At 56.7% G+C, this 20,758-nt stretch overlaps 1 protein-coding gene across 1 annotated transcript; it reads right to left on the bottom strand.

Annotated features, from left to right (window-relative positions):
- Positions 1 to 457: 457 nt before the first annotated feature.
- Positions 458 to 12,599, bottom strand: VOLCADRAFT_104902 (uncharacterized protein; the record flags this gene model as incomplete). Its single annotated transcript, XM_002950758.1, has 19 exons — positions 458 to 601; positions 1,175 to 1,313; positions 1,881 to 2,079; positions 3,273 to 3,442; positions 3,754 to 4,078; positions 4,349 to 4,496; positions 4,705 to 4,815; positions 5,314 to 5,556; positions 6,065 to 6,332; positions 6,541 to 6,698; positions 6,891 to 7,132; positions 7,413 to 7,816; positions 8,207 to 8,281; positions 8,963 to 9,111; positions 9,756 to 9,982; positions 10,304 to 10,385; positions 11,575 to 11,691; positions 11,882 to 11,944; positions 12,387 to 12,599. 19 exons carry the CDS (start codon positions 12,597 to 12,599, stop codon positions 458 to 460), a joined length of 3,477 nt encoding a protein of 1,158 aa, XP_002950804.1.
- Between the last annotated feature and the right edge of the window lie 8,159 nt (positions 12,600 to 20,758).

Genomic DNA, 20,758 nt, shown 5'->3' with positions numbered 1-20,758 from the left:
TTCTTCTTCAATGCCGCAGTCGACCCGAAGCATTCCAAAACTCTGGAGGTCTCGACCCCAAAGGGGAAGGTGGACAGGTGTGCGTCAACCTGCGGGTGATGGCCGACTCCGCAATTCGAAACCCTCAATCAAACTTGTCGAGCTGAGAGCCTAAATCCACCCACCCACCCAGCTCCCTCGCAACCATAGCCCCACACGTGAGCCTCCTCATTGGCAGCGTGTCGAACTTCCTGCTTCCAACACCCTAACAGACACAGAGAAGAACAAATACCCAGAACAAGGCAGAACAACCGTTAACCACAACCGCCACGGTCGGGTTCCCTCGCAGTAAGTGAAGAGCTTTCTGCCGAAGGTCCCCACCCCAACCCCCTAATTATACAAGGAAGGAATGGGCGGGCCGAGTGGGGCCCGCTACCTCAAGAGGGGTAAAGTGGCTCTTTGCGGTTTTAGTCATCCATCAGTGAAACCGCGTCTTGCCGTGCGCTCCTCCTCCGCTCCCGTCGGCCCCGTGCGCTGCCTCGCCGCCGGCCCCCTCCACGAGCGGATCCACCAAATGTACGTCATCTCGAATCTCGTCCAACTGCTCTGCCAAGATTCGGACCTGTCAGGCCAGCAGGGACCACAGGCGGGGTTACGGAGACGTTGGTGGTATAGTGAGTGATGGGAGCGCGGCCCGGCAATGCAGCGGCCAGGAGTGTTAGGCAGGAAAGAGCGACGTGGGGAAAGGCCGACCTCAACCTCTCATTAATGCTCATTAATGCATGTTGCATGTCGACATGTTGGAGCTGGGTGCGAGTAGGTGGTATTTCAGCGGGATGCGGTGACGACCGGAGGGGATACACCGTTATGGTTTTCAGCTGAATGTACCGCACGAACTCGCCTTCTTCGCGGCCTCATGCAGCGTCACCTCGTCAACACTGGCAACCGCATTCGGTGAAGCGGCAGCGGCGGCGGCTCCGCCGCCGCTGCCACCACCGCCGTTACCGGCCGTTTCCGCAGCTGCCGCCGCGGCTGTTGCTGCTGCTGCTAAGCCGCTGCTGCTGCCGCCGGCTCCGCCGGCACCCGGGCCGCCGCCACCCGGCGACGCCACCGCTGTTGGAGCGGCACCGCGACCAGAGCCGTCACCGCCCTTCCCGGCTGGTGCGCCTGCGCCTCCACCAGCAGCCTCAGTCACCGCTGCAGCCACCGACGCTGGTGGTTCCGGAGCAGTGAGTCTAGCCACAGCCTCTCGGGCCCGGGCCAGCTCCACCTCCTCCTCCGCTTCCTCCACAGCTGCCTGGGCCTCCAACAGCTGCCGCTCCAACTCCTCGTACCTTGCGGGATCGAGATTGTTGGGCGATCGTGGTGGAATAGTATTTACATACACGAAAGGAAAAGTACGTAATAATAACAACAACAGCAATAATAATAAAGATGGCGTTATTGGAATCTGTCAGATACGGCGAATCCTCGAATTCTTAACAGCTAAAACCTTTGTTGGGAAGTTGGGAAAGGGTTCGCCCGGGCATAAACCGCCTGACGCCCATACATACTGCCCGGGCATAAACCGCCTGACGCCCATTTTGCTGAAGATCATGAATACATACTGTTAAGAGTAATTTTCCTCTTCTTTTATGTTATTCTACTGTTTTGGAGGGTGGGGGGTAGGGAGAAACCAAAGCCGCACCGTCGTGTGAGCTTACCACGGCGACCAGAATACGCTGGGCTTTTACCTTAAAAAACGCAGTCAGTAGGGGTAATCCATCCTTGGATAAGGATTAAGGATAAGCAAAGGCTGAAATGAAAGCACGGGAGTGGGGCCCGGCTTTGCCAGCTCCTCGCGCCCAAGTGTCAGCCCACCCGCCCGCCCCCGGGCCACTTCAGTTCGGCTTGCCTCGCACCTGACCATGATCTCTTGCCGGCGTGTGGAGAATTGCGAGGGGAAGAACGACGGGAAGTAGCGCTGGATGAAGCCGAAGACCAGCACGTGGCCCAGCGGGGACAGCGGGATGATCAGGATGATGGTGAAGGGAATGAAGGTCAGCAGGTCGCGGGCGGTGCGGCGGAGGGCGGACACCTCACGAGGCTTGAGCGTGTTGCCTATAATCAGGATCAGGAGGCGGGCGGCGGCGCGGCAGGGGTGGGCGGGAGGAGAAGTACGTTGGAAATTCGGGGGGCTGGCGGGGCAAGAGTCTTCAAACGAAAGGCGGAAGTACATGTATGTATGTATGTATGTATGTATGTATGTATGCATGTATGTATGTATGTATGTATGTATGCATGCATGTATGTATGTATGTATGTATGTATGTATGTATGTATGTATGTATGTATGTATGTATGTATGTATGTATGTATGTATGTATGTATGTATGTATGTATGTATGTATGTATGTATGTATGTATGTATGTATGTATGTATAAGTAGGTGTTCTATGGACGGCGAGGTCCCTTCCCCCGACCTCGGGCTGTATCTATCCTTATTGTAAGTTAATAAGAGCTGCTCTATGACCCGCGTGCCGGTGTTCATGGTAGCGAGGGCGGGAGCGTAGGATGGGCAGGTAGGTGCTCGTGGAGTTGCCGGTGCGGGGCGATGTAAAAAGCGAACATTATTTCATCGTGTGGGTGGTGAAGGCAACCTCTCTAGACCCTATGAACAATACAGAGTCTCCAGGGTCGCGAGATCGGCGAATGGGGGAAGGTGCATCTGGGGGATGGGGCCATTGGACAGCTGTGGAGAGGACGCCAAGGATGCATGGGAGCGTGGGGAGGGAGGGGGCCTTCAGTGCCTTGTGGGGGGGAAGCTGCTTTGGGTTTGGGAGGACTCGTCCCCGGAGGACAACGCACACACGACCCCACAACATGGCATACCATACCATAACAGCGGGTCCTCTGTCCTGCAAGCACCTCAGCCCTCCCACACAGTGCTGTCCTCGCACACATACACACACATACACACACATACACACACGCACGCACACACGCGCGGAGAGATCCTGCTAGGGCGGGCGCCAGCGTGCACGCCATCCCCCGGACGACCCACCACCGACACGTGCGTATCACCTCTGCCCACACTTGCATGTTGCGACTTGCGAGCAATACCCAATTGTGAGTCACACCAGCCGCCGCCATCACTCCTCTAGGACCAAAACAGCAGGTAATGGAGCTTAGCTTTGGACTTCTTATTCAGTTGATCTTCGGCAGTTGAGTAATAAACGTTCTGCATGTATGTCATTATTCCCCACCCAACCCCCAACCGGCCTCTTCCCCTCCCCCACTCTCCGGACACTCACCCAGGGCCGCCTTGACGAACAGTCTGGCCCCCGTGGCGATGTCCGAGCCCAGCAGTTTGAAGCCCCGGGTCAGGAAGGTGACCGCCTCCCGCACCTTGTCCAGGCTCTCACCGATCTGCAGTCGGGCCTTAGTCAGCGAGAAACCCTGGCCGCCGAACACCACCTGATCGCTGGGGGAGGGAGGGAGCAGCAGCAGCAGCGGGGGAGGGAGGGAGGGAGCAGCAGCAGCAGCAGCAGGAGGAGGAGGAGCACGATTAGGAAGGGGTTGAGGAGGCGTTAGAGAACGGACAGGGGAGGGGCCGCTGTGAGGCAGGACAACTCATTACACCGCCCGCGCATCTAAAGCGATGCGCTCGTGTAAATCTCAGTCATATGTATGATAATGATGATGTTGTTGTTGTAAAGCTGTTAGGGCCCCCTACCGCCGCCCCCATCCTATCCTCGTCCTCCACCCTCCCCACCCCACCCGCCCAGTACTCACGCGACCCCCACTCGGCTGCGCATATCCGGTATCTCCAACGCCAGCTTGCTCAGCACGTCGTCGTTGACCAGGGCCGGACCCATCGCAGCAGCAGCAGCCGCAGCAGCAGCCGTAGCCGCGGTAGCCGAACCCCCCGCTGGCGCAGAACCACTACCACCCGCCGCCGCCGCCGCACCTTCCTCCGCCGCACCTCCCGCCGCAGCTGCCGCCGCCGCTGTGCCTCCCTCCAGCGCGGCCGCCAGCAACGTCAGCTGCTCGTCCAACAAGGCAAACTCCGCCACCAAAAGTGCCAACTCGTTGGTTGAGCCGTCGCGGGCGAGCAGACCTGCAGCAGCAGCAGCAGCAGTCGCAGTGATAGTAAGTGGAACATGAAGAGGAAGGAGGAAAAAGCGAGGGGAGGGCTGCGGGTTCTGAGTCTTTTGAAAACAGTAGGGTCCTGAGCACAAGGAAGTCTTATGAGATCTATGAAGTCCTGAGGACAAGAAAGACCTGAGAGCCTAAGACTTCCTGAAGGGCACCTGAACGGATACGCGGACAGGCTACGGGTACGGGGTAGAGAGCAGCAAAAAGAGCGCCAACTCCCAGCACCCCTCACCTCCCGGCTGCAGTCCGTTAAACACATCCAACGCCTCCGCCTCCAGACTGCCGTACACATGCTCCATTTCCAGTTGCAGTGTTCGTACCGCCAGCAGGGAGCTCAGGTGCAGCACCTCCGCATCCAGGCCCTTGAGCTGGATGGCCATCTAGGCGGCATCAGGGGGTGGGGGGTGGGTGGGACGTGGGGGATGTTAGGGAATGGATGGGGGATTGACATGCAAAAATGGGTTTAGGTGAGGGGAAGATGGGGTTGCAACTATGCTATATATGCTATACTATATGTATGCATATATTGTAGCAATATATGTATAGCATCTATTGCCACTGCCCAGTGCGCCAAGACCACCCCCCTACCTGCACTCTTCCCTGCAGCCCCGCCTTCCGCAACTTGTTCTCCCTCTTCTTGGACGCCTCTTGCAGCCTCTTCTCCAACGCCTCCAGGTCCAGGCTGAGCCGGCTGATGGCCTGAGCAAAAGGGGGGGTTGAGTCGCCAAGGGGGCAGGCAGCGAGTCAGGGGGAAAGGGTACGTGTGTGGTGCAAAATTCACCACAAAACGCCGTTAGGAGTCAACTACCGTCGTCCAAAGCACATGTCAATGACACAGAATGATGCTGACCCTGAACAAAACAATATCTACGTGCACAACACAACACCGCATAACACCTCTCCTGGCTTAAAACCTCAACACCTAGCCGACCCCTAGCCAACTTGCACCTTCCCCCATACCCCGTGACTCAGATCTGTTTTCCGTTCCCCTCTCTCAACAATACGCCCACGGCCTCGGCACCTTACCCTCCTCCACGGCCTTATCCCCCCTCCCTACTACACCGCTCCCTACTACACACCTCCCAACCACACCACTCGAAACCCCATTTAACTCCCCAACTACCTCTTCCCACTCAGCTGAGTACCCCTCCTCAACCCTAACTACCCCTCCCTGAGGCCCGCTTCCCCTCTTCTTACCAGCTCACTCCGCTGCTGCGCGCCCTCCGGCCGCGGCAGCTCCCGCCCCTCCAGAGCCCCCACCGCCCCCATCCAGCCGCCCCACCGCCCAGCGGCCGGTGACCCGCCATTCAGCCGCACCCACAGGCCTTTCAGGTAGGAACCGGTGCCCCGCACCACCTGCACCAGGTCCTGCTCGGAGGCGCGCTTGAGGGCGGGCTTGATCCGGTTGGCGATGATCTCACCAGCAACACGCTCAGCAGCCTGAGACGGTGTGTGTGTGTGTGTGTGTGTGTGTGTGCGTGTGTATATTTTGGGGGGAAAAAGGGAAATCACAGGGGAGCACGGGAAGGGAAATAGATGGTGCGTTTTCACAATATTGTATATATTGTACATATCACAGACAATGTTAACCGCCAACGTCCGGAGCGGGAGCTGGGGTTTGACGGGTTTAGGGTAGGGAAACAGTTCCGGTAATGAGGTGTATTTGTTACAGTGCGCATGTGGGGGAGGGAGGGGTGCCAGGCAGTGTCGCTCCAGGGGAGGCCGCGCAGCAGCCGCGGAAGTGGAGTGGAGGCCAGGAGTGAGTTACAGGGGCTTACAGAGGCGGCGACATGCCCGCACAGAGAGCAGGCTCAGTCCACAAACATTTGCATCGCACATAGCACATGTATATAATATCAATCGTCCATGTCTGATATCATTTTCCATGCCTGACACCACAATGCCCACAAACTACCACCTACCCAACCAGCCACAACCACCCACCCACCTCCAACCGCTCCAGGGGGGTCGCACGAACCGCGGACCCGCCGCCAACTCCCAGATCAGCTGCAACCCCGCCGCCGCTGCCGCCGCCGCCAGCGATGCTATTGCCAGCAATACTGCCCGTTGAGCCACCGCCCATGCCGCCGGCATTGGTAGCAGCACCGCTGCTGCCGCTCCCTGCTCCGCCTCCTGACCCCCCCTGGAGCTCGTCCAGTGCCACTCGCCGACTGAACTTGGCGTTGCGAGTCTCAATGTAGTGGATGGCCGCGTCACTGCGCGAACACGAGGTATGTCGACATGTTAGGTGATTGGTGATTTGCTTGTTTGCGGTTGGTTGGTTGTAAGTTGGAAGACAGGTAGGAGCTCGGAGAAAAGGGGAGGGGTATCAATGATATAATACACGGTTACCCCTCCTTTGCCCTCCTCTGGGTTGGATTTTCGTCTCCCCCTCCCGGCTAGGACCCCCCTCTCTCTCCGCACCTGGATATGGGCAGCAGTGGCAGCTCCGCCGCCAGTCGCTCCCTCAGCCCCGCCACCAGCTGCCGAGCCACCTCCCGCACTGTCTCCTCGCTGGTGGAGGAGGTGGAGGCAGGGAAGATAGCGGCTCCGAAACCGGCAGGCAAGGACCGCAGACTTGCCTGTAAACGGTGGGGGTTGGCAGTTGAGCGCGTTAGGTGGGTGGACGTCGCGGACACTGATGAGGATAGTACAAACCCGTCCTACAGAACAGCACCGCACCCCAGGCATGCGGTATGGCGCTGGATGGTACATCATGCATCGTGCATACATCTTTGTTGTACATACAGACGACCGGTATCTATTTTCCGTACCTTGAGCTGCTCCAGCACCAACGCCATCTCCGCCACCGAGTCCAGCGCCGCCTTGAGGGCCTTATCCTCTTCAGGGCCGCGAGAAGGTGACGGCGATGTGGGTAGGGTCAAGGAAAGGGAGCTACTGTTGCTGCTGCTACTGTAGCTCCCAGCGCTGGCGACCCGGTCGGCATCCACGTCAGACCAGCCGCCGACAGCCCCGACGGCCGCAACGCCGCCGCTGCTGCCGCTTGTGGCGGACTCTGCACCGACAGAAAAGCAGATGGGGCGGCATGGCAGCAGGGAGTTGGGGAGGAGTAAGGACGAATCCGCAATGCCCAATCTGCTCAATTAGGAGATGGGGCATGGGACAGCTGCGCGAGCTTTCCCACATGCGGCGGAAAGCCGAAGGCCGCTTTGCATTCGCCCAAACTTTAGATGGGCCATCCCAACAGGGAGGGCTGAAGGTGAAAATAGGGGTTCACGCAGCTCCTCTCGGCAGCTCCATCCCCAGCTCCGTCCCGCAACCCTCCTTGCACCCACCCTCGGCCGACTCTGCCGTCGCAGGCGGTGGCGGCGGCGGTGGCGTGTACAGTGGGCTGCCGAGGTTGAGCAGGTACTCGGCACGAACAATGTTGCGGTACAGTCGCCGCGTTTCTACCAGAGTGTTGAGTCGCCGGACTCGTTCCTCTGCCGAGGCGCGCCAGGCAGCATCTTCCTCAGGGGGAGGAGGAGGAGGAGGCGATGACGAGGATGGAGGCTGGGGCTGCTGGGACTGCGCGGATTGCTCCTGGTACTGTAGGGTGCTTTCCGGGGTTGGTAATTTGGGGCTGCTAGCCGAGGGGGTTCGCTGGTCATCTGGGCTAGGAAGGGCCGATGTGCCGTTCGGCAGCGAGGTAGAAGTTGCGGTTGTGGACGAGGTGGTTACAGGAGTTGCGGAGGGCACCCTGCAGCATGTGGAGGGGATCGGGGACGAGACACGGTGGTGGTGGTCGCAAGGGGTAGTGTGTTGAAAAGAGGGTTGCGATAATGAGCAAGGTGCTTGCCGATGGCGGGTAAGAGATTGAATAGCCGGACACGGGGGAGGAGCTCGTACGGCGAAGGGAAAAAATCAGCTGCACATGGTCATGCAGCCCTTGCGCTGAGGGTGGAGAGAGTTGCAAAGGTCGGTGTTGTGCCGGGCAAACTTCAGATGAAGGGAAGGGTCCGGCCACAAGGAAGCGAAACCGGGGGATGCAGGTAGGCTAGGTTGCGGAGGCGTGATGCCTCACCAAGCTGAGGTTTTAGCCAAGGAGTATACATGCAAGATGAATTGTTGTGGTATGGCCGGAACTCACCCGGGCGCCGCCCGGCAAGCTACGGCCATTGCCGGTACATGGGGGGCTGCGAACTCAAGCTGAGCCAAGTTGGGCCTGGAGGAGTAGCGATAGATTGATGGGCAAAGTCTTTGCATTTTGTGATATTTCACCTTGGTGATCTGCAGCTTGTTGCTCTACCTTAAAGGACGTACCTTGGCACTTGTGGGACCCATCGCGGGCGCCGGCTAGTTAATCCCCCAGAGCAAGATCGCTGCCCAGCATAGCGTCCAGATGTAGATGCCACAGCGTCCCTTGAAAGCTGGCCACGGTGCATGTCGATTGCTGCGTAGCCCTACAGGCCGGAAGGACCTCAGGCCGCTGAAGCTGTGCGTCAAACGTTGGCTATACGCTTTTGAACATGAAGTGGTCTACATCTATAGCTTTCCTACAGGATCGCCATAGCTAGGTGCGTTAAGTTTCCACTGAAGTCAACAACGGTAGAAGAGCTAGTAATGGAAGCAACAACAGTAAAAGTAAGCGCTAGATATGCTCGCTCATATTATCATGTACACCTTTTGAGCTCAAAAGTCTGACGTTTGGCAGTGACAAGTCATGACGTTCAGACGACAGTTGGAAACACGATCTGTTGCGGGACATCCACCACCAACGCTAGAAGCCACAGGAAATTACGTTTACACATATCTTCATGTAACATGAACACACATCTCAGGTGCCTGGCCCTGAATCCAAAGTTTGGCTCTCTTCGACAACTGTCATCTTTGCCGGACAATCTACGTCAGCTGCCGTTGCGTTCCAGCCACCCGCCCTATCACGACCACGCATGGCGAAAGTGAACCTGCGTCCTCCGTGTTCTTTTTGACACTGTCCAGCCTTGAATACCATACTTTCTGCTCCGGCAGTCCCGCAGCCCGCACCACCACCACCTGTTAGGTGTAAAGGGGCGGAAGCAGGTCAGTGAGCTTAAGAAAAGCCCGGAGATGAAAGCACGTTCCCAAACTGGATGACGAATGAAGGGCGGGTGGAGTGGGGCGTCCGCGGAGCAGAACGATCTCTACACCCTTAAACCGTCACTCGACCAACACGCGAAGGCGCCTTAAAGCCACTAAGCACACGCGAAACGAGTCCACGGTGGTGCGGCAGGTCCCCGTGCATCCCATAACCTTCTCACCCGCAATTCCCCCCTCCAACCCCTATGCCCACTCCTGCTGGCCGTCGCGTTCTCCCATCCCATACCCCACTTCCCCTTTCATCCCAGCCCCCTTTCGCCTTCCCCTCCTATCACAGGCCGGCCCCCTTCGCCTTCCCCTTCGCCTTCCTCACCCAAGGGGGCCGGGCAACCGAAACAAAGAAGCACGCACACCCATCCCTCATCCTTCACACATCGATTGAGAAATGTCCGTCAACCCGCTAGCTGAGGCTTACACTACCATTCACTCGTCTCCATGAAACACTACCATTCACTCGCCCCGCTCTAGCCCTTCCCTCCCCCTTTTCCGGAACCCTTAAACTTATAGCAGTACGGCAGTAGTAACCCCTCCCCCCCACACACACATACACACGAACCTACCGGCGTGTCGTCCGGCCAGCCTGTGTCCCTCAGTCTCCCGGCGATGTCCCCCAGCGCCCTGCCCGCCATCAGCACCACCAAGGTGCGAGTGGGGGAATCTGCTCCCCCTCCCCCTCCCCCTCCCGCCCCCAACCCCGGATCCAGTGCGTCCCAGTCGGTGGAGTCCGGGTCGTGTCCGGACAGCACCGTGAAGGAAGGGCTCAGAGTGGCGTGGGTCAGCGGGAATCCTGACAAGACAAGACAAGACGAGGGGGAAAGAGAGATATGGGAGGGATAGGAAGGGGAAAAGGTAAGGGGGAGTTAGGGAAGGGGCAGGGAGAGTGGAAATGGTAAGGGGGAGAGGGGGAAAGGTAAGGGGAAGGGGGAGAGATGCACGGAGGCCGCCTGATGTCGTTGTCGTCGTCATGGACACATACACACATACATACACACTACGTCCAGAAGCGTGGTAGCAGATTGGCGGACTGGACAGGCCGTGCCGCAATCCTAACCGTCCCAACGGCCCTAACCGCTGAAACACAGCCAACCGTGCCGACATCACCACGTACCCGCAAACAGCGGCGCCGCCAGCGCTGACGACACCCCCGGTACGAGCTCGTACGGAATGCCGGCCGCCTGCAGCGCCGCCATCTACATCGGATGGACATAGAACGGGGGTAATATTGGACCCATGGGCCGAAAGGCCGCACAAAAATGCAGCAGCAGCAACAGCAGCTACAATAGCTGTAGCAGCAGTAATAACAGCTGCAGTAGCAGTAGTACATCACAGAGGACACTATGTATTTCTGTCTGTCTGTATGTATGTTGTGGGGAGGTAAGCGGGGTTTGGTGGAGCCGACGACGGAGCCGACGATGCTTCTTGAGTATTTTGACGATGCTTCTTGACCTAATGCTGGATCCTGTCGTGTCCAGGGCCCTGTCGTGTAGGAGGGTCAGAACCGCGGCGGAGCTGGGGTTGGGCCCCGGGCTCGGGGCCCGGGGCAGCCGGTCGGAAGGGGCTTTCAAGTGAAGGTGCAGTTGTTGCTGTTTGAGCTCCAGAAGGGAATCATGATTATGGGCGAGAAACTGGGCAGTGAACTGCCAGTGTTGTCCAGAGTCAGAAATTGATGGAAACTTCAAACTCCAAAAAAAAGGGGGGAAAGGATGGTGGGATGGGGGGTTGGGCTAGAAGCCGTGTAGGGTTCCATTGCAAGAGGCGGCGGAGGGGGAGGAGGAGGGAGGGATTGCCTCCACTTTTTCATTTCCCCGCCCCCTCCACATGTGTGTTTTGGGGGCGCTTGGTAGCACTTCACACACACACAGACACACACGTGCACATAGACGCACACGCATACCTCAGAAGCCACCCGTGAAAAGACGGAGGGGCAGCCGCCTTTGAGTCGTACGACATTGCGTCCCTGAGCAGCAGCAGCAGCAGCAGCAGCAGTAGCAGCACCAGCAGTAGCAACCCGGGAAAGGTGTTTCAGGGACGGAAGGGAAGGGGGGAAGGGTGGGGAGCTGTGCGTATGTATGTGCGTATGGGTGAGATATAAAGAAGCTTGTTTATAAAATATGCAGTTCTTGTGCCCAAACGCAGTTCGTGGGCTTGAAAAGGATATCTCCGCAGCAAGGGAACGAGGACCCAAGGGCCCCAACAGCCCCCGGTAAGGTTGAGACGGGGACCCCGGCTGGGGCTGTGACTGTGTTCGTGGATTGAGGCGCCGGTGCCCCCTCCCATTGCCCCCTCCCGGTGCCCCCTCCCACACTTTTCCTTTTCCTTGGTGCGGCCCAACCCTGCTCCGTTCTCTCTCCCCTTCCGGGCCCCCCGTCCCTGACGCACCTCCACGCACTTGGCCACCAGCAGCTCATTAATCTGCGGCTGCTTGATGCTCTCCCGCCCGCCCCGCTTGCCAACATACACAAGCTCGGCGGACGGGGGCACCAGGCCCAGCGAGTCCTGTGTAGTGAGTAGACAAGTAGGTAGACAGCGAGTAGACAGCAAAGTAGATAGATAAGGAAGATTAAGAGATTAGCAAATAATAATGATAGGTAGATAGATACGTGGACAGATGGTATGCAGGTGGGAAAGCTCCAAGTGCTGAGGGGGCCGTCCGGGGTTTGTTCCCATGGCGTGGGGCGCCGTGTACCTGTGAGCCCAGGTCATCGTACACGACCACGTCAGCGGTTTGCAGCAGCCGTACGGCCTTCATCTGCGTGCTTTTGAGAGCGGTTTGGGGGAAGGGAGGGAAGCATGAAGAGGGTGGAGGAGGAAGGCAATGTTGACGGGATGTACAGCGTCAAGGGGGCGGAGTTACTATATGTAGCAGGCAGCGAATGGTGCTGGGTAGGCTCGCGGGTATCACCAGTTGTGATAGGGAGGCATTCAGGGAGGCATACAAGGAGTTGTGATAGGGAGGCATACACGCATGTACGAGGACATTGAGTGTTAGGAGCAGTTTGAGCGAGTTAGGGGAACATGAACGACATGGACCAATGGAACATGGGGGGAAGGGGAGGCGCGTTTGGAGGGCTGGGATGTCCCGGTGCGCGGGGGGGTTGTTTGGAGATTGTGGCGGCATGGATACGGCTTTCACTAGTACTGCTGGGAGTGTTGTAAAGCCGAACACGGCAGGACCGCACGCAGTATCGCACCGTGAGGTAGTCAGCCGGGCCCGGGCCCGCGCCAACAAGCCAGCATTTCCCGGGTTTGGGCGGTTCCGATGCCGAAGTCGACACCGAAGCCGTAGGCCCTGAGACGCTTAGCCGCGCCGCACTGTATCCAGTATTTGGCACATGCCTGCTGCGTGAAGTGGAGGACCTACTGCCTGTGCCTATAGCTGTTATCTGTGACCGGCGTAAGAGCATGTGTCCTTGAGTCAAGCTAGTTGATGATTGTTCACGAGATGCGGGCGTTTGGATATATGTTATTATTGAATTGCATATGATCATCTATATGCTCGAGGAGCCCTGCTTGGCTAACAAAGACCTCCTAACAAAGACCATGGCTGCGCAGGTTTCGCTTACGGTACAGCCAACGTCTATAATCCACGTCAGGAAGTGGTATTAATTGCCGGTTTACACAGTATCGATTCACTTTGTTATTACTGCGTTGAATACACGATTACGAATGCCTGCAACAGTACGCACAGCATTACTAATACCTCGAAATGGGCCTCCAAGAGGAGCCCGTCCGCCAAGGGTGCAACTCGGATTACAACTGCACAAGGAGCTCGTCCTCTGAACACCACGATTGCTCAGCCGCCCTAGCTAGGCTTCATCACCGCAGGAACTCCTAACGAATCGAGCTGAGCTGCAGCTGTCAAGTTAGGTTTAATTGAAATGGCTCTCTCAGACTTCAGCAACTAGAGAGAGGTATTGGAGACCTCCAACTCAGCAGATTGGTTCAAAAGATGACGGCAATTCCGGAGCGTGAGGACCTGTCCGTGATCCTCTGTCCTACCTATGCACATCCTGCTGAGCTGATGTGAGCTGGTGGTGAAAAAGATCAGGGAGACATGCCCTCTCATCATTCTGCAGCTGACTGCAACCGACCACAAGACCATCATCGATGGCACCACCCAAGCTAAGGATCTTTGGGTGGGGCTGGAACAGTGGGCTGGGCTGTTGAATGAGGCCAAGCTGAATGTGGTGGTGCAGTCAATCCAGTCGCTTACAATGTGGGAGGATGATTACATAACGGTTGCAGTGAACCTGTATGAGAGGTTGAATAGGTATTAGCATTATCACATGTCGGAGGAGAACACCACCGTGCAGATCATTCACAGCTTGCCTGATTCCCTGTACAAGACTGAGCAGCGGGATTTAGTCACGTCCATGTACCAGAAGGATTTCACGTAGCTGAAAGAGGGAAAGTCCCGATGAGCACTAGTTGTTACTCACAGCAAAGCACCAGACCCCTCCCGGTCCTGTTACTGACGACGCCATTTCCTGGTATGATGTGTGGGACAGGGGAGCCCATACCTTCACCCTGCGGAAACGCTACCCGGCAGATGTAGACCCTGCCTTCCCCGGTATTTCGGGGCATCTTATCATCTAGTTACACTAGTTACACTAGCCAACTCCTCAGTGGACCGCTCAGGTTCGGCATCCGAGGAGGGTAGGATCCGGGCTGGAATTAGGGAAGAGCTCTGTCGCAGAATTAGCCTGGATTTTATTCCTGACAAAAGAATTGGTCTGTCGAGGTCTTGAATTGTTCTGGCGGGCTCGCCGGAGGTATTCGAATTGCGCTGTGGAGCCTCGGAATTGGGCTGTGCTGGACCTGAATTGGCCTGTCCGGGTGTCGACTTGGCCTGTCCGGGTGCCGAATTGGCCTAACAGGGTGTCGAATTAGCCTGACAGGGTATCGAATTGACCTGTTCGGGGTGTCAAATTGGCCTTGCAGGGTATCGAATTAGCGTGTTCAGGGTGTCGAATTGGCTGTCGAGTTGGCAGGATTGGCTCAGGCTGGCATCCGGAAGCACATAACTTTTAAGGAATTTACAGAAAACTTTGCAAGGGGACCGCTTACAAGTGCCTCATGTGCGTATTGGTTTCGATCCCACGACATGGAGCAGGAAAACTTGCACACCTGTTTACCGTACTCTGTGTGTCCTACCCTCTAGCAGCCGCCACCGGCATCCAACGGAATTGTTGTGGCACACTAATATATTTACCTTCGGAATTTCCCCGAGACTCTGGCACTTCGCCACTTGGCATTATCTTCGCTCTTACTTGGTTAACCATTGGGCACTTGCCTATCTTTTATCAGGTGTGATACTGGGTTATAGCGCTTTTGCTATAATCGTGACACTGGTCACTGGTAGACCCACTTGGGTTACGATTGCACCGATTGGTGATAATTCGCGTTGACGACTACATTCTCGGATCGTACAGATTGCTGTACAGGTCGTCATTATCGCTGAGGCATTTAACCTTCATTCATTCACCAATCGGTAGCTTTCACTACCACGTAAACAGTGGAAATGGATACAACAGGAATCTTCCGGATCAACGGCGGCTCAACTACATTCCTGGTCAGCTCGCAGGTCAACGTTTTCCCAGATCACCACCGTCCATCGACTAGGGGACGCTCTTACCTACCTTCCACCATCGGAAAGGATTTTCGACCCGGATCCCGGAGCCTCCGGGGCATCAGTGTGTGCGTTACCAGTAGTGCCTGAACTGATATACATGTGCTGGTCAGTTTTCAACAGTTGTTACAATCAGCGGAAAAGCCATTTTGCGGCTTTAGTGAACAAATAGGACCTGGAGGTTTTGTTTGTACGATAAGACCGAACAAAAAGTCAGTCCAGACGCAGTTCGCATCCTATCGGAACAGTGAACCAAAAGAACACTAGAGAAATTCAGACAGTCTGTGACCGAAATCACTTGACCACAACTTCTAATTCATCAGCACGTGCGACCGGTTCATGAAGCTCCGCCAGTCCCTTCTACTGCTCCAAAATGGCACCATGGACCAATCCCAGTGCTTGTCAACACCTCCAGCTGAGGTGCTAACATGTCACCTTCTCCACCCTCGCCGCAGCTCTGTCGGTATGTACCTGAACTGAACTTTTGCATTGCCACGCCGGTGACCTCGTCTGGCCATCATCCCGTCTGGTCCATCCGTCAGGGAGAGCTCTCATAGCACTGACCGGTTTACCTTACCACTTGAGAGACAGAAAGACAGAGAGACAGACAGATTGGTCCACGGCAGCCACCATAGCCGCACTGCAGCCACTGGGCCACCTGCAGCCGCTGCCACCGCAGCAGCAGCACTCCCCGCCGCCGTCGCCGCCATCACCACTATGACAACGGGTGGTCGCGTTACGTCGCGTTAAATTCGCGTTACGAGGCTTTAACGCGAGTTTAACGCGATGTAACGCGATTTTAAGCACTGATAACGCACCGGTTCGCCTTGTGCGTATGGCCTAACGCACGTCATCTTTATTCGCATGCGGACGAGCTTGGCTGGCAGTGCGTTAGCTTAAGCAACTAACGCAAACTTTACGCGATCGTAAACGTGACCAGGTGACTTTTAACGCGAGCATATCGTCAAACGCAAGGGATTGCGAATGGCATACGCGACTGCGAATCTTGCGAATGCATGTGCGTTTGTGGCTATAGCGTATGCATTCGCAACATTTTCGCAAACCAAACCTAAGTGCTACCATTTGAATTTAACGCGAGTGACTGCGATTTGCGTGCGGGACTGCGAACTGTACGGCCAACCGTGCAATACAATAGCAGTACACGAGCTGTACAAAGTGCGAAGTGCACCACCGTTGCACATGACCTGTGAACCACAGCACTCACGCGTGCTGCTTGGCGTTCTCCAGGCTGTGGCGCTGCAGCAGCTGCTCCACATAGCGCCGCTGCGTGAGCACGATGCAGCGGTTGCGGCCATCCTGGATGATCTTCATGTCGAGGTAGTAGTGCGCCTCGCCAAGGTCACGCACTGTGAAGCAACCGGCGATGGCTGCCTTGGCGGCCGCGACCACTTGCAAGTTGTCTGCCGTCACCAGCATGAGACACTAGCTGATCTGATTGATACTCATGACCTTGTAGAAGCTGGAGTACGTAAGTATGACGCACCCCTTGTGGACAGCAAGCGCGTCTCTATACTGTTGTATGCAGACGATGTTGGTCTGCTAGCGACGCCACTAGAGTGAATGTCTGAGTTGCTACATCTTGTGGACTTGTTTTGCGAAGCTTTGGGGATGCGACCAAATGTCTCAGAATGTGAAAGGCCTAGGCTTGTTTTTGCATGTGATGGCACCCAGCAGTCGGAACTTAGCGAGAGATGTCAACAGTTACGGCTATCAGGCCAGGTAGTACCTGCCAAAGATAGCGCTCGCTATCTGGGCTTGGTATACAGGCCAGAACGGCCTTTTAGTGCGTGCCGTCAGCAGTTACGTGATACAGGTCGGTCCGCTATGTTTTCCTTAAGCGCAAAGTTGGACAAAATGAAGCTGTTTGCCCCCATGCGAATGCGGTGCTTTGCAACCCAAGTCCGAGCAATTCTGTTGTATGGCTGCCAGGCGTGGGGTCCTTTTGCGCTGGCAGAGGTCGTGGACAGGGTGGGAAGGCGGCGGGATATAGGTCACCAGGTTACAGCAACGGCGACCCGATGCAGGTGTGCCGGCTGTTAAAGTCCGTCTATGGCCTCAAGTAAGCCCCATGCTGCTGGTATGAGAAACTGGCGGCGGAGTTGGGCAAGCTAGGCTATGAGCTGTCTATGTCCGACCCCGCACTATTCGTAAAGTGCGGGTCCGACGGCTCAATTCATGTGCTTGTGCACGTTGACGACATGCTGGTGGCGGCAGACAACCAGCAATTGGTTGCGGCCGCCAAGGCGGCCATAGCTGGTTGCTTCACAGCACGAGACCTTGGAGAGGCGCGCTACTACCTCAGCATGGAGATCATCCAGGACTGCTGCAACCGCAGCATCATGCTTATGCAGCAGCGCTACATGGAGCAGCTGCTTCAGCACCACAGCCTGGAGAACACCAAGCCACCCGCCTCCTTGCATCTAGGCTGCAGCTATGTGCAGCTATGTGCCTTGTGCAAGGCATGTTTTGGTGCGGCAATGTTGATAATTGGGCATTCACAAGTGATTGGTGAAGACATGTATGTTTGCATATGTAGACAGGCGAGACAGGCACAGGTGAATGTAAACATGGGTTACCCTGTCTGTTACCAATCAGTAGTGTATTACCCCGACCCCTTTGTTACCCCTCGGTAAGGGGTTACCCCTACCCCGGGGTTAGGTTACCCACCTCCCTTCGTACATAGCCACATGGGTAACCCCTAACCCTACACCCTGGGTTACACCTAAGGGGGGGTTACCCCCCGTTTTATGCCATAGGGTGCGTGCCACCCTGCTGCCCCAGGATACGCGGGTTCTGCCAGCCAGTGACACCCAGCCGATACTGGCAGATGGCAGTGGCTACCGTGCACTGGTGGGTGAACTAAACTACCTCACTACCAGCACACGCCTAGACATTTCACACACTCTGAGCATGCTCGTGCAGCACATGTCCGCCCCTACCAAAGCCCACAAGGGGCTCGCACTGGGTGTGCTGCATTACATCTCTGGCACTCGCACACTCGGTCTACATTACTGTGGCGACGCCAGCAATTTTGGTGGGTACAGCGACGCAGACTGGGCCGGTGACCCAGCCACCCACCAGTCCACCACAGGCTACACTTTCTTGCCTGGAGGCGCGGCAGTCAGCTGGAGCAGTCAGGTGCAGTGCACCGTGGCTGCCTCATCCGTGGAAGCCGAGTACCAGGCCGCAGCAGCAGCCGTGCATGATGCGTTGTGGCTGTGCAAGCTGGCGAGCAACCTGGACCTTTCCCTGGGTGCTGTCAACATCCAGCTGGATTCACAAGGCGTGCTCAGCCTCGGCAACAACCCCATGCTCCAAGCACATCGACGTGCACCATCACATTGTGCACGAGAGGGTCGTGCGTGGTGAGGTGAAGCTCAGCTATTGCACCACTGACGACATGGTGGCTGACATCCTAACCAAGGCGCTGGCCAAGGTCAAGTTCGTGTGCTGCCGCTCAGCGCTGGGCGTCACGTAGATCGCCAGAGGAGGAGTCCTGATGCTTTTGTTGGAAATGACCGACACTCATATACCAGTGAATGGTAGCCACAGTAATAGGGCCCAACGGGGGTCCGGCGCTTTGCTGATCTTAACATGAGGAATTGTTTTGAGCTAGGCTTTAGGGGGATGCCGAGGGTGCGTGAGCTGGTGCCCAAGTGGGCAGGTCAATGCCTGATGGGGCACCGTAGGCAGTGCGTATGGTGCTGCACGGCACTGTTTTCCCTGTGTGTGTTTGTGCAGCAGCGCCAGACCACATAGCCATCAGGCTGAAGGCTGGCAAGCTGCGTTTGTGTCTGCTGAGTGTTGAGCAGTCGGCCTGGACCGTGGACTTGGAGGCCGAGCTAGCTCGTCAGTACTAGCAGTTTGCTGTCAGGCCCCTGGTGCGACTCGAGGGGGCGTGTTGATGATGCGAAGGGATGTCTGTCGCCCCGTGGCCTGTTTAGGTAACATGTCAGGTTGTCGTGAGTAACAGCTGTGGCCTGTTTACGACTGCCCATCAGACTTCTGTGAGCAACGGCTGGCAGGTTCTAGAGTACTGCCAGCTTGTCCATCAGGATAGGCTTTCCAAGCCTTTATAAGGCTCTGCTGTTTATTGGTAATAGTACCTCAGATTCACACGTTTACGCTTAGGCAAGAGGCTATCGGTGGTAGGTTGCAGACCTCCCAAATACGTGTAATGGCTAATGACTCTTAGTCGTGTCTGCTAGGTCCCAGTGAGATAGCGTCTCACCAACAGTAGGTTCCCGCCTTTGCACGAGGACCGAGTTTGTCCTGCTGGCTGGGTGGGATGCGACAGCTGAAGGTGTGGAGGTTGCTGATGTAAGGGGGGACACCATGATAAGCTGCCCATGGTGTGGCCTCCCGGCCCTGAGAGGGGGCATTATTGTGCAGGAGGTTGGTGTAGAGCACAGCCTCCGGCCAGTAGCTGCCTGGGAGTGCTGCATCGTGAAGCATTGCCCGCACACGGTCGAGGAGCATGTGGTTGAGTCGCTCCACTGCTCCATTCTGCTCCAGGGTGTACAGCACCAAGTGGGTGTGCACAGTGCCGTGCTGGCGCTGCCACTGCCCCAGTTGCTCGGTGACATACTCACCACGTTTGTCGCTGTGCAACATGTGCACCCGTGCATGGTTCAGGTGGCGAGCATCCAGCTGCGTCACCATGTCATGCAGCACTTCACCCACTTGGCTCTTGCTGGCCAGCGTGCGGATGGCGGACAGACTGGTGGTCTGGTCTGGGTTGACACTACTGCAATTAGCGGTTTAAGGTCCTGGGTTCGATTCCTGGGGAGACCCCCGAATTAGTCGGGAGCGCGAGATTATGGCTAGCTGCTGAGATGTGGAGTTGAGGTCACAGTTGATGGACCAGATTCGCACGCTGGATTGGTGGCGATTGCCGAACCCTCCGTCTCTTCGGGTGTTCGGGTGAATGGATGAGGAGGGGTCCCTGAAGGCTGGATCCGCCGCCTTGGACTTACAGTTCGTATGGCGAAGTACAGTGTGGTAGTGGTGGATGGTGCTATAAGGTGATAAATGATCTAGAACTGACAATGTGATAAAGCGGCCCAGAAGCTTCCCACTCTGTAACATTACAGACTGGTGGCACCGTCCAGCAGCATCAGCAAGTAGCGTGCACCCCCTCACCCCATGGTCGGCATGGGCCCGCACAGACCAGAGTGTACAACCTCCAGTGCGTGCTGCGGCTGGTTGCCACGGCTGGGGTGGGCGGTTGTGGTGGCCTTCACAGTGGCACAGGCTTCGCAGACGGTCTCCACCGCCTGGCATAGTGCTGCTGGAGTGACCTGTGGTCCCTGCACCAGCTGCTTGCTGATCAGCTGCTCCAGGTGACCATACTGGCGGTGCAGGCGCTGTGCTGCTGCGAGTTCGGTGACTGAGCATTCGGCGGCCCCGTTGCTGCCGTTGCCTGGTTGCCCTTTGCCGTTGCTATCACCGTCCGGCTGGCCTCCACCGGTGTGGCTGCCAGCAGTGCTGCCGCCACGGGTGCTGGGGACGGTGGTGGCACTTCCGCCAGCATTATTATTATTATTATTGTTACACCGGTGTCCGCTCAACCTGGCGTGTGTTAAGGGGGGAACGCTCTGAGGTCTGCACCCAGTCAGTCCTATATGCTATATTCCCACCGCGTCACCTCTACGGGCCCTTTTCCACCCTAGAGTTCCACCTATCGTTGGTGAGGACGCCACACTGTCGCTCTGGAACACGACCAGTTATCGCAACCTGCCGGAGTCTGGTGCTCCTGTTACAACTTCAGGCCACGTGCATGTCGCACCGCCTCCCTACCCTTACACTACTGCACTCTACACAGGCTGTGATTTTTTTTTCATTTAGGGGGGGTCTCAATTTATTCCAACCTAAGTAACAAAGTTGCTAGCGTCGCCGTTATGTATTCCTTAA

The sequence above is a fragment of the Volvox carteri genome, assembly GCF_000143455.1.
Source record: "Volvox carteri f. nagariensis unplaced genomic scaffold VOLCAscaffold_20, whole genome shotgun sequence".
NCBI lineage: Eukaryota > Viridiplantae > Chlorophyta > Chlorophyceae > Chlamydomonadales > Volvocaceae > Volvox > Volvox carteri.
The sequence above is the reverse complement of the archived record's forward strand: the minus strand, read 5'-3'. Positions and strand labels throughout refer to the sequence as shown.